Source organism: Bubalus kerabau, chromosome 2 (assembly GCF_029407905.1).
Source record: "Bubalus kerabau isolate K-KA32 ecotype Philippines breed swamp buffalo chromosome 2, PCC_UOA_SB_1v2, whole genome shotgun sequence".
Lineage (NCBI taxonomy): Eukaryota > Metazoa > Chordata > Mammalia > Artiodactyla > Bovidae > Bubalus > Bubalus kerabau.
Genome location: NC_073625.1, coordinates 8,062,403 through 8,073,916, shown reverse-complemented (window position 1 = coordinate 8,073,916; position 11,514 = coordinate 8,062,403). Strand labels below are relative to the sequence as shown.

The 11,514-nt window shown below is 42.4% G+C and overlaps 1 protein-coding gene across 4 annotated transcripts in view; it reads right to left on the bottom strand.

The window, feature by feature from the left end:
• The window catches only part of RNF170 (ring finger protein 170), a 33,541-nt gene continuing 22,027 nt past the window's right edge, over nt 1–11,514 (bottom strand). For 3 of the 4 annotated variants that reach the window (XM_055566983.1, XM_055566985.1, XM_055566982.1), the window contains exons 5-7: nt 11,066–11,139; nt 6,900–7,010; nt 2,328–3,055 (exon numbers count right to left, since the gene is read on the bottom strand). In XM_055566983.1, coding sequence (XP_055422958.1) covers nt 2,786–3,055; nt 6,900–7,010; nt 11,066–11,139 — 455 coding nt within the window. In that variant the 3' untranslated portion in view covers nt 2,328–2,785. Of the gene's footprint in view, nt 284–2,327; nt 3,056–6,899; nt 7,011–11,065; nt 11,140–11,514 lie in introns of those variants that run through there. The other variant, XM_055566984.1, reaches the window with a different exon arrangement.

The window sequence follows — 11,514 nt, the reverse complement described above, 5'->3', positions numbered from 1 at the left end:
TTAAGTTTTACATATGTTGCTTTTATTCAAAAGAATAACTGCTTGACAAACTCTTAAATCACAAAGTTTGAACCAAACTGTCAGTCCTCTGAAACAACTCTGTGAGGTAGGTATCTGCACAGCACAGGGACCAACACTGCCCTCTCCTGTGCTGCTTGCTTTCAGGTGCTGAGAACGGTGGTCGCTGGAACCACTGGTCTGGTGGGCAGTTAGACAACTGTTTCCTCCGTCTCGCGCCCCACAGAGCTGCCCAAGTTATCATCTGCTCGTGGGGTTGGACCATCTGTTTTTGTGAAAGTTACAGTATTATTGTTTATAAAAATCCAAATTGTTGCTTTGATTTATAAGCTCTAACTCGGAATCACAGAAGTACTACTATGTTTAAAATACTGATTGACTCTACCTGCTTTATATACTCAGATCCCTTTACATTTATCATCAGTGATCAATAAAGGTGACATAATAAACAGGTCTAGAATTCGGAGATGCCCGCATGTCCCCTTTTCACTTTAGGAAGACTTCACACAGTGTTGTATGTTACAAAAGTTGGTACAATACAGCTCTACCAGGAAAGCTGTAGAAGGAATTCCAGATATTACAATAAAAGCGCGGTAAGTGTGGCACTTGAAGCAGAACACATGCACAGAAAATGAAATCCTTTCAAAAATGACATGGCTGTAGCCCCACACCGAATGTGTAGTTGTTAGGAAATGCGTTTTGAGACTAGTAAATGGTGTGTAACAAACTCCTCCTCGCTGCTTTTCAAGTCAGTGCAGCTGAAATGTTTCCCTGTGAAATGTGCTACCCTGTGAGAGGTAGACTGGCAACTGTAGAATCGGGATTCTTGTAGCTGTGATTTGTCATCTTTCTAGACCTTTCCTATTCCTACGTATGTTCCAAACATCTTCCAAAGGATCCCAGTTTCTCCCCATGTAGGAATCCCAAGCATCTGATACCAGTGCAGTCACTTACTTGCGCCTGGCTTCAGACAAAATAAAACCCTTTCATCTGCATCTACAGGAGTTTTATCTGTGAAGAGGAAGGTAATGCCCTGCCTCCTTCACATAACTGTCTTGAGGGTAAAGTGAAAAGTGTGCAAGAAATTGCTTTAAATACAATGTGCTGTACTTAAGAATTCTGTTTTCCTCTCTGACAAGCAGCAGCTTGGTCTTAGGCCCAAATGACAAGACGCTGTCGTTGACGTATCACCATTCAGTATCTCATGAGTTGACAGCACCTGGCTCACCTGAGAGACTGGGACTAATCTACGTTTCTCCCCGTCTGTCCACAGTGAGGCCCCCTGACGTGTGGGTGGACAGGAAGACCAGCAGGGACTGCAGGGGGAGAGCTGACACTGCCCAAGCCCGGGGGATCAGAGACCACCCTGTAGCCCAGGACATCCACGAGCAGTGCCAGCCGAGGGACTTCAGATGCCATAATACTTGTGGTTTTGATTCTTTGCAAACAGAAAACTGCAGAGGAGAGCTTAGCGACTTATGCGGTAGCCATCCAAACACCGAGATAACTCCCGTACTCACTGCCTTCTGCATGAGGCCTGATGAATCTGGGCTACATCCTGCCATCTAGGAACAGTATTACAACAGTTTTCTGACAGAAAAATAACCAAATCTGTCAACCTGTTGCTACAGCCCACTGTTAATTTCTCTCGTCAGATTTAAATCGTGCTCCTAGTACCCTCCTATAATCATTCCTAGTGGCTCAGGCGGTAAAGAATCACCTGCAATTCAAGAGACCCAGGTTGTATCTTTAGGTTGGGAAGATCCTCTGGAGAAGGGAATGGCTACCCACTCCAGTATTCTTGCCTGGAGAATCCCATGGACAGAGGAGCCTGTTGGGCTACAGTCCATGGGGTCACAGAAAGTTGGACACGACCGAGCAACTAACACAAAGCAGGAAAGAGTCCCCTCCTAAGGTCTTTGGTGCTCACAGTCATGAGAACCACTTTCCCGAGGGAGGCACTGAGCTGCCATGTGTCTGCTGTATCACCCAGGTTCCTGAAAAACAAAATTCCCTTTAGAAGTTATTGAAACTTTTAAATGCTATTCCTATAAAAGGACCAAACTCTTACAGAAATGCCGTAACAGAGTATCAAGTGTGCTGACTGGAGACAAATATCTTACAGTTTGTTAATTCTTCTATTGATTAAGTGTTCTGTAAACCAAGATAATGAAATCAAATTAACAAAGTTCAAGTTTCTTCTTTCACTTTTAGATGATAACAAAGAATTATATTGGAGTGGAAAAGCAGAACTGCTTCAAATGCACAAAAGTTAGCTAGTACTCAAAGAAACACTTACTTTTCCCCAATATTGTACAATATTTTATTGTAACAAAAATATTTTGGTGAGGCTCATAGCAGTATATTATCATGTAGGTACTCACCGAGAAGGATGAATCTGATAAACTTTACATCTGACAATATCCCACTAAACATTCAATTAATCTGAGTAATTTGGGGTGGGTGGAGAAGATACAAGAAAAATAAGCATCCCATTTTATGTAATTCCATATTTTTCCACAGAGTTTATAGACAACAGAGACTCGAGATACAGTTGTAAATCATTCTAATTCTAACCTTAATATTAGAATCTGCAACATGTAAAAATTCCAGTCATATATTGCTAGGTATTTGCCAAATGATAATCAAATGTTTGTCATAAAGTGGTTTTAAGCTCATCAGATAATATTCAGATGCTTCATACTGCCATGGTCCTTTTGTCTGATGTTATACATCAGCTCAGATGTTTTAGTAAACTCATGTTTTTTCATCTGTTTAGTCTCTGTGTTATTACTTCTCGATACATAATAGAGATGTAGATGAGCAACAAAAAGATGACAAAGAAATCATCGAGAAAGCCGAGAATTCCAAACAAGGCTTCGGGTACAAAATCTAGAGGTGATATAAGATAGAAAAACGCTCCCATCAAACAAAGTATTATCCTGATACGGAACATCCAGAAAAGGCCCCCGACTGAAAACATCTCTCTGAATGCATGCCTCAGTAAAGTGGGGAGGTCCATAATTCTTTCCATAATCTGGTAGAAGAAGAACAAATATTATGATTTGGTATGCAAGGTGTCAGACTTCAAAATAATACAATTTTCTTAAAACGTGCAGACAGTTATTAACATAAATTAAGGAGTTTCACATAAAGATGGAATACTGTATTTTCTACTTATTTTATTTAAAAAATAGTTCTTTGATTACTAGGTTTTTATAAAATAGGTCTTATTACAGATAACTGAAAAGCAACTAAAGTATCAACAAACTTAAACTACAGGATACAGTATTAATAAAACAAAATTCAAGTTATCTCTACTTTGAGTTAGTAAAATAAACTAACGAAGAACCTGTGTGTAGCATTAAGCTGAGGTTTGAGCTCAAGTCTCAACTTTAAGGTTGGACAGATCTGGGTTTGAACTCAAACTCAATCCCTTATTAGCCAGGTGACCTTGAGGAAAGTTGTTTAACCTACTCGAGATAAGTCAGCATCTGAGTATATGCCACAAGGAATATTAAGAACTAGAAAAGATATTGTTATAAAAGACCTTTATAAATTGCCAGACAATATATATAGAACATATAAGTATATATATATATTATATAAATATACCAGACACATCAACTTGGATGGCTTTGACCATCTAAGAGTATCAATGAAATTGATTTCCTTCTTAGGATGTTTATTCTGTTGAACTTGAGTTTAAGTGAATTACTAATTGCCACAATGATTTTTGGAATGCCAGGCCTTACCCTTATCTGGAAATGATTATTTTTCTGAATATATACAGACTAAAAATTAGATTATATTTGCTCTGTAAATATACTGAAAACCACTGAATTAAATACTTGAAACAGGTATGCTTTATGGCATGTAAATCACATGCAAATAAAGTTGTTTCAAAAAGAAAAGTACCCATGCCTATTTGTATCGCCTAGTGCAAGTCAGCTGACTATCTGACTGCAGACTTGTCACTTGCTCTGTGCAGCTGCTGGCTGACTGCGCGACCCGCAAGGTCCTGTGTAGTGACGAGGCACTCTTCAGTCACTCCCTTGAGGTCCCATTTCTGAGGGGCTGGGAGATGCAAGGCAAACTGGCCAGGGGAAGTACGTCACTTCCTGTGGTCATTCCACTGCCCACAGTTCACCTACTGCTAACCATCTGCATAAATATCATAAATCCAACACTAAGTATGTATTTTATTTGTCTAACAAGTGCCATCTAAGTTGAGAGGGAAATGGAGATGAAAATGGGAAGAACTGAGCTAGTGATGAGAGAACAGTTTTAAAAACCCCACTAGATAAAATCTTATAACTCCTTTTGGAAAATTGATCACAAAAAAACAGGAATGGTGTTTTTTAGAACCACTTCCTATGTCAATTTTCTGTTCTCTATGGAAGAAACTAATATTTAAAGCAAAACAGCTATACAGCTTTCACAAGGTCTATGATAAATTCAAATATTCTAATGACCAGCTGATACATCCTTTGAATACTTCTCTGTCCTTTATCAGAGCTATTTTGCTCAGTTCTCATTTACACAAAATCTGTAGTAATTAGACAAGAAAATATGAAATTGGCCATAAAGAAATATTTGTATATTAATCACAGTATGACTCCAACTCTGAGGTAGAATATCAAACTAAGAGCTAAATGTCTTTACTAAATTGTAATTTCATCACACACCAAGCTTTCTTACTCATTAAGTATACATCTGACACACAGAAAATAATTGAGCAATGGTATGCTTCACACTTTAAAATATCGGTAAGTATCTTTAAATGAATTTCTTTAACCTCCGTGGTAGTTACTGAATTTGAAACACTGATTTTCAAAGAATTGTCCTAAGATGCCTCTGGAGGGTATGTAAGAAAATTGCTGGATAAAAAACAGCAGAAGAGGCTCCCTTTTAAATACCCAAGGAGGACAGTAGTGACCTGGTCAAGCTTTTCTTGCAGCTTAGACGTCTAAAAGACTGGCCCATCACCATCCACAACAGGCAAACTGTATGTATGCCTTTAAATGTACCTGCCATCACAAATGAGGAACAGTACGTACGTGGGAGCACAAGTCTACACAGATGTTTAATACAGAGGTGCAGTATCATTTCTATCTTAAGGATAACGGTAAGTTATGTGCTGCTAAGCTAAGTTGCTTCAGTCGTGTCCGACTGTGCAACCCCATGGACTGTAGCCTACCAAGTTTCTCTGTCCATGGGATCCTCCAGGCAAGAACACTGGAGTGGGTTGCCATTTCTTTCTCCAATGCAGGAAAGTGAAAAGTGAAAGTGAAGGTGCTCAGTTGTGTCCGACCCTGAGTGACCCCATGGACTGCAGCCTACAAGGCTCCTCCGTCCATGGGATCTTCCAGGCAAGAGTACTGGAGTGGGGTGCCATTGCCTTCTCTGAGTTAGACAGCATATTAAACAGCAGAGACATTACTTTGCCAACAAGGTCCATCTAGTCAAAGCTATGGTTTTTCCAGTGGTCATGTATGGATTTGAGAGTTGGACCATAAAGAAAGCTGAGTGCCAAAGAATTGATGCTTTTGAACTGTGGTGTTGGAGAAGACTCTTGAGAGTCCCTTGGACTGCAAGGAGATCCAACCAGTCCATTCTAAAGGAGGTAAGTCCTGGGTATTCATTGGAAGGACTGATGCTGAAGCTGAAACTCCAATACTTTGGCCACCTCATGCGAAGAGGTGACTCATTGGAAAAGACCCTGATGCTGGGAGGGATTGGGGGCAGGAGGAGAAGGGGATGACAGAGCATGAGATGGCTGGATGGCATCACCGACTCGATGGACATGAGTTTGAGTGAACTCCGGGAGCTGGTGATGGACAGGGAGGCCATGCTGCAGTCCATGGGGTTGCAAAGAGTCAGACATGACTGAGCGACTGAACTGAACTGAATGAAGTTCTACAGACAGTAAGGCTGACCGTATCCCAGGCACTGAGACTACAGTAGTGACTGAATAAACACGGCCCTCACCCTTGTGAAACCGTGTCCTGAGAGAATGGTAGTGAACAAGGTCGGAGGCCGAGGACAGAGACCACCCTGGTTGATGAGGGACAGCCTCTCTGAGGAATGTCTGTTTAGGGACAACCTGAAGGATGAGAAGTCAGCCAGGAGACAAGCAGAGGGACATGCGTTCTGGGCAATGCCCTTCACGTTATGTCTCGTGGCTGAGACGCCAGGAACATCCCGCTGGGATGCTCACCGAGCAGGTGGACGTCGGCGCCTAAAGCTTCCCGTATGGGTTTGTACTGAGTGTGTTCTGGGTTTCGAAGTACATATTCAGTCACACATGCACTTCTAGAATCCTCTGTTGCATTTGGAGAACACTGGGATGAGTCAGTAAACTGTGAGTTTTTAATCTATCAGGTGCCTTTTGGGGGGAGGAGGGGCAGCTGTAGAATTAACACTATTGCTTTTAAAAATTGAATGCTTTTAAATACCTGCCATACAAAACCCTCAAAACTTAGGATTACTTAAGGAAACAATTCAAACAGGGTAAATAAACAGAGGAAACACGACTGTAAAACTCCCTCCAGAAGTTCTAAGTTTCCCATAAACAACCCCTATTTTAGAATCATGTAAGAGTCTGATAATTTTACCTTTCCCTCCAATGTTTTCTATTGCTTTTTTTATTGGCCGGTGTCACTTTCTTAACAAGTTTTATAATGCCATTTTTAAAAGATAAGAAAACTAGTCCTTGGGAGAGCTGTAAACCAGTTGCTGTAACAACAATGATGAAGGTGAAGGATTTACCCAACACATCCAGACTTTTCACAGCTAGAGAGTATTTACTGGTAAATCTCACTTCACAAAAGACAAGTATCCCTGCACTCTAACTCTGCACCCACTGCAACATTACTTACAGATCTGGGCTGCCCTGAGAATCTCCGGTTATAATCACTGATATCCTGATGCAATGAGACAACATCCTGAGACTGGTCATTTTCACCAAATACTGGTAGCAGTAAAGTCACCTGGAGATTACAGGAAAAAAAAAAAAAAGGTTGGCACACCTTTCTGAAGCATTAATTTTTTTCATCTTGTGTTAGTATTCAGTAAAATGAGGTAAGTTTCTGAATTTAGATTTCGCTCATTGCTTTTAACAAAGGCCACACAGGAGAGGAAAGTAAGTTATTGTTTCCTTACAATAAAATCCAATTCAAAATGTTGTTTGCACTCCTGTAAAATAAAATGAACAATGGTTCAAAGGCTTTTCAATCCACACCAGGGAGCAAGTCAGTGGTTCTCTCTTTGGGCTAACAGATATTTGAAGATATGAGAATGATGAGAAAATACTCAGGAGCAAAGTGACATAAAAAATATATATACTTATTATTTTGAGAGAGAAAAATTAGGGATTTCATCTTCAATTAAAATCATGACTCCTTATCCCCACCGGCATCTGAATTATCTTTGAATGCCACCAACCACAATACAGACATGAGGTTACTACACCCGTCTCTACTATGATCAAAAAGATAATTCTTGACACTCTTGTATAAAGTACTACATTTAACCCTGTTTCCTCTGTGGAGAGGTGAGGAGGATCACAAATGTCCCGGGGCTACACTTGGGTAATCTGAAGATGATGGAACCTCAAAAACAAGTACACTTAAAATGTAAGAGCTCCCAGAGAAATGGGAAGCGGTCAGGATAGATCTGGGTTTCAAGCATCTTGCTGTGTTTTTGACCCTTCCTCAGCTCAGCTACAGAACCAGGACTTGACTGCTCAGATGCTTCCCAAGCAGCAAAACACAGGAGCCACTGAGAGAGCAGCAGGCGACAGGAACAGCAGCTGCAGGCGCTTGTTAATACGGTCAATTCTTCACTGAACATTAACTGAGCACCTGCTCTGGGCCGGGCTTCCCTGCTGGCTCAGACAGTGAAGAATCCGCTGTGATGCAGGAGACCTGCGTTCGATCCCTGGGTCAGGAAGATCCCCTGGGGAAGGGAATGGCAACCCACTCCAGTATTCTTGCCTGGGAAATCCCATGGACGGAGGAGCTAGATGGACTATAGTCCACAGGGTTGCAAAGAGTCGGACTCTGAGCAGCTAACACTTACTCTGGGCGAGGCACTGTGCTAAATGCTAGATACACACGAAAAAGGGAAGATGTGGCCTTGCCCCTGGTGCTCACAGTCCCCTGGACAGAAGGGGAGGCAGGCTTGAACGCAGGGGTCATAAAGCACTGGGCTAACTGTTACAATGGTCCAGAGGGCAAGGACTTCCTCTGCCTGGGGTGTCTAGAACGCCTGACACGCCGGCTTGTCCGAGGAACATGGCTGGACCGCTGGTGTGTCAAGTGTGCACACCCAGGGGAAATGTGTGAGCCCGCTGCAGTCACGGGCAGCGTGTGCACACCCAGGGAAATGTGTGAGCCCGCTGCAGTCACGGGCAGCAGCTTGTGTGTGATCCCCAGTGAAGCAGGCAGTCAGGCAGGGAGATGAAGGGGCCGCTTCCTCTGCAGTTGGGGAACCTACAAGCTACCATATTACAAGAACCGTAACTCCACCTTCTAGCCTCTGGTCAACGTAGGTGTGGTCCAAAGGATGCGAATATACATATGCCTTATGAAAAGCCACGGGGGTGGCAGGAAGAGAGAACAGGTGCTGGAACTAGTCTTCGGTGCAGACCTTTGGCCTGGCCTCTGTGTTGCTGGCAGAGATGAGAGGTGCACCAGCAGGGAAGCTTCCGCGTCGACCCCCTTGTGAAATCAGCCGGAGAGGTGGGACCAAAAAATCACTTTTCTCCTAATCACATGGCAAAAAGGGCGACAGAGGCAGAATCTGGAGGTGAAGAGGCAAGAAGGAAAGGAGAGAAGGCCTTGAACCTCTGTCTCTCTGAACAAAAATGAAAGAGGTGATGGTGGGGAATGGATAAGCCAGAACGGCGGCTCAGAGGCACACACGTGTGTGTACGTTTCTGTGTGTTTGTGTTTCACAATACATTCTATATGGCTTTATTTATACAACGTCCAAGAATCAGGCAAAATGAAACAGTAATCTAGACGAGCACGCTGAGGCAATCAAACTATAAAGAAAATCAAGGAAACTGGACTGTTAGCATAGTCCAATTAGGCTGGTCCAGATTAGGACTATTAGGGTAGTTAGAACAGCAGTCCTGACAGTCACATGGTGGTCACCTCTAGGAGAGAAAGGTGGCCAGGGTGGGGCAGAGACTTGGACGAGGTACTGCAGAGGCTTCTGGGGCTGTAGCCAGTCTCCAGTTCTTCATCGAGGCGGTGGTTACTCTGTTCAGTTCAGTCGCTCGGTCGCGTCTGACTCTTTGCGACCCCATGGATTGCAGCATGCCAGGCCTCCCTGTCCATCACCAACTCCCGGAGTTTACCCAAACTCATGTCCATCAAGTTGGTGATGCCATCCAACCATCTCATCCCCTTCTCCTGCCTTCAATTTTTCCCAGCATCAGGGTCTTTTCCAATGAGTCAGTTCTTCACATCAGGTGGCCAAAGTACTGGAGTTTCAGTTTCAGCATCAATCCTTCCAATGAATATTCAGGACTAATTTCCTTTAGAATAGACTGGCTGGATCTCCTTGCAGTCCAAGGGACTCTCAAGAGTCTTCTCTAACACCACAGTTCAAAAGCATCAATTCTTCGGTGCTTAGCTTTCTTTATGGTCCAACTCTCACATCCATACATGACCACTGGGAAAACCACAGCCTTGGCTGGATGGACCTTTGTTGGCTACTCAGGTGTGGCTTTGTGGTCCGCCAGTGAGCTGTGCTTTATTCTGTGTGCTTTTCTGCGCGTCCGTTAGAGTTGGCAAAGAATTTTTGGAAACCTGTTGCTCCTTCTCTGGTTCTGTTCTGTGGTCTCTCTGGGTTGACGCCTTTCCTGTCTCAGTGGGGCTGCCAGAGGGAGCAAATGGAGGCGCTCAAGTCGGGCTGCTCGACTTGGAAGCTCTTTGTCCTAGTCAGGACTTCCATTTGCCCTGGAAGACCTCCCATGCGTTCAGGACTCATTTTCAGGCATGTATTTTAAATGAAAAATTAAATAAAGGAAAATTTGAAAAACCATGTACAACTGATAGAACACCCCACTTTGCTATATTTATTAATTTTAAAACAAAGAACTTCAGTTTCTCAGAGCTTTCAGTATTTTGTATCTCTGGTGTGTCAAAGGAATGGAGACCATTTGGCGCATCTCATGTGTCCTAACATTTCCGCCTTAAATATGTGTTTATAAAAGCCTTCCTCCTGATGTAGCTTCTATATCAACTAGGATGGTCTAATCTGTTCTGATAATGCAATGTGGTTGTTGTTGCCAAAAGAGACTTTTTTTAAAAAGTATTGTTCATCATTTAAAGCTATCTGGATCCTCACCATGGAAGGGGAGATGAAAAATAAAGTACAACCAAAAACCAGTTTTTTTTCAAAAGAGGTCTATGTGGGGAATATTTGCTTAAGCCTGATTGCTAGTTCAGTTATTCCTTTGCTGGAGTTACAGCAAAGACTTCTTAGGATTTGGAGTGCGGGGTTGGGGGCTCATTTACCAGTTTTTTGTCTCACAACAACTAAAGGGATATCAAAGGGAATTCCCTTCTTTGGGGCATCTTATAGACATTAAAAAAAAAACAATGGAGAAACATCACAGAAGCTTTGGATAAATGAAGTCCTGTTAAAAATATAAGAATAATTCAAGAGTCAGATACAGAAACTATATAATCGTGTCCGACTCTTTATGACCCCATGGACTATACAGTCCATAGAATTCTCCAGATAATGATACTGGAGTGGGTAGCCTTTCCCTTCTCCAGGGGATCTTCCCAACCTGGGGCTCGAGCCCAGGTCTCCCACACTGAAGGCAGATTCTTTACCAGCTGAGATACCAAGGAAGCCCAAGAATACTGCAGTGGGTAGCTGATGCTTTCTCCAGCAGATCTTCTCAACCCAGGAATTGAACTGGGGTCTCCTGCATTGCAGGCAATTCTTAACCAGCTGAGCCACAGGGAAGCCCAATTTATAAAATGGACTTGTGTAAATGATGTTTTCTGGACACCAACATTACCGTTTGTCTACAGATTGGACAACTGATGGCCCCAAGCCACGAACCGTATCTCCAGTATGCAACAATGCAGGTACCTAATGGGAAGAAAACATCAAAAGTGACGTTGTTAAGTCCATATATCCCAAGAAAGTTTCATATATTTGAAATATTTTAACAACATCACCTACTTTAGAATGTTTTTTACTTCATCCAACCAACTCTTCAGGCAAATTCAAATCTAATAACAATTCCTAGCCACTGAAATATATTTTAATTTAAATTACAAGCTATGATACAAGCATTTTTACAATCAAAAGCAAGCATGAAGCCAGAACCTATAAAACTCTTAGAGGAAAACATAGGCAGAACACTCTGACATAAATTGCAACAAGTCCTCTTTGACCCACCTCCTAGAGTAATAGAAATAAAGACAAAAATAAACCAATGGGACCTAGTTAAACATAAAAGCT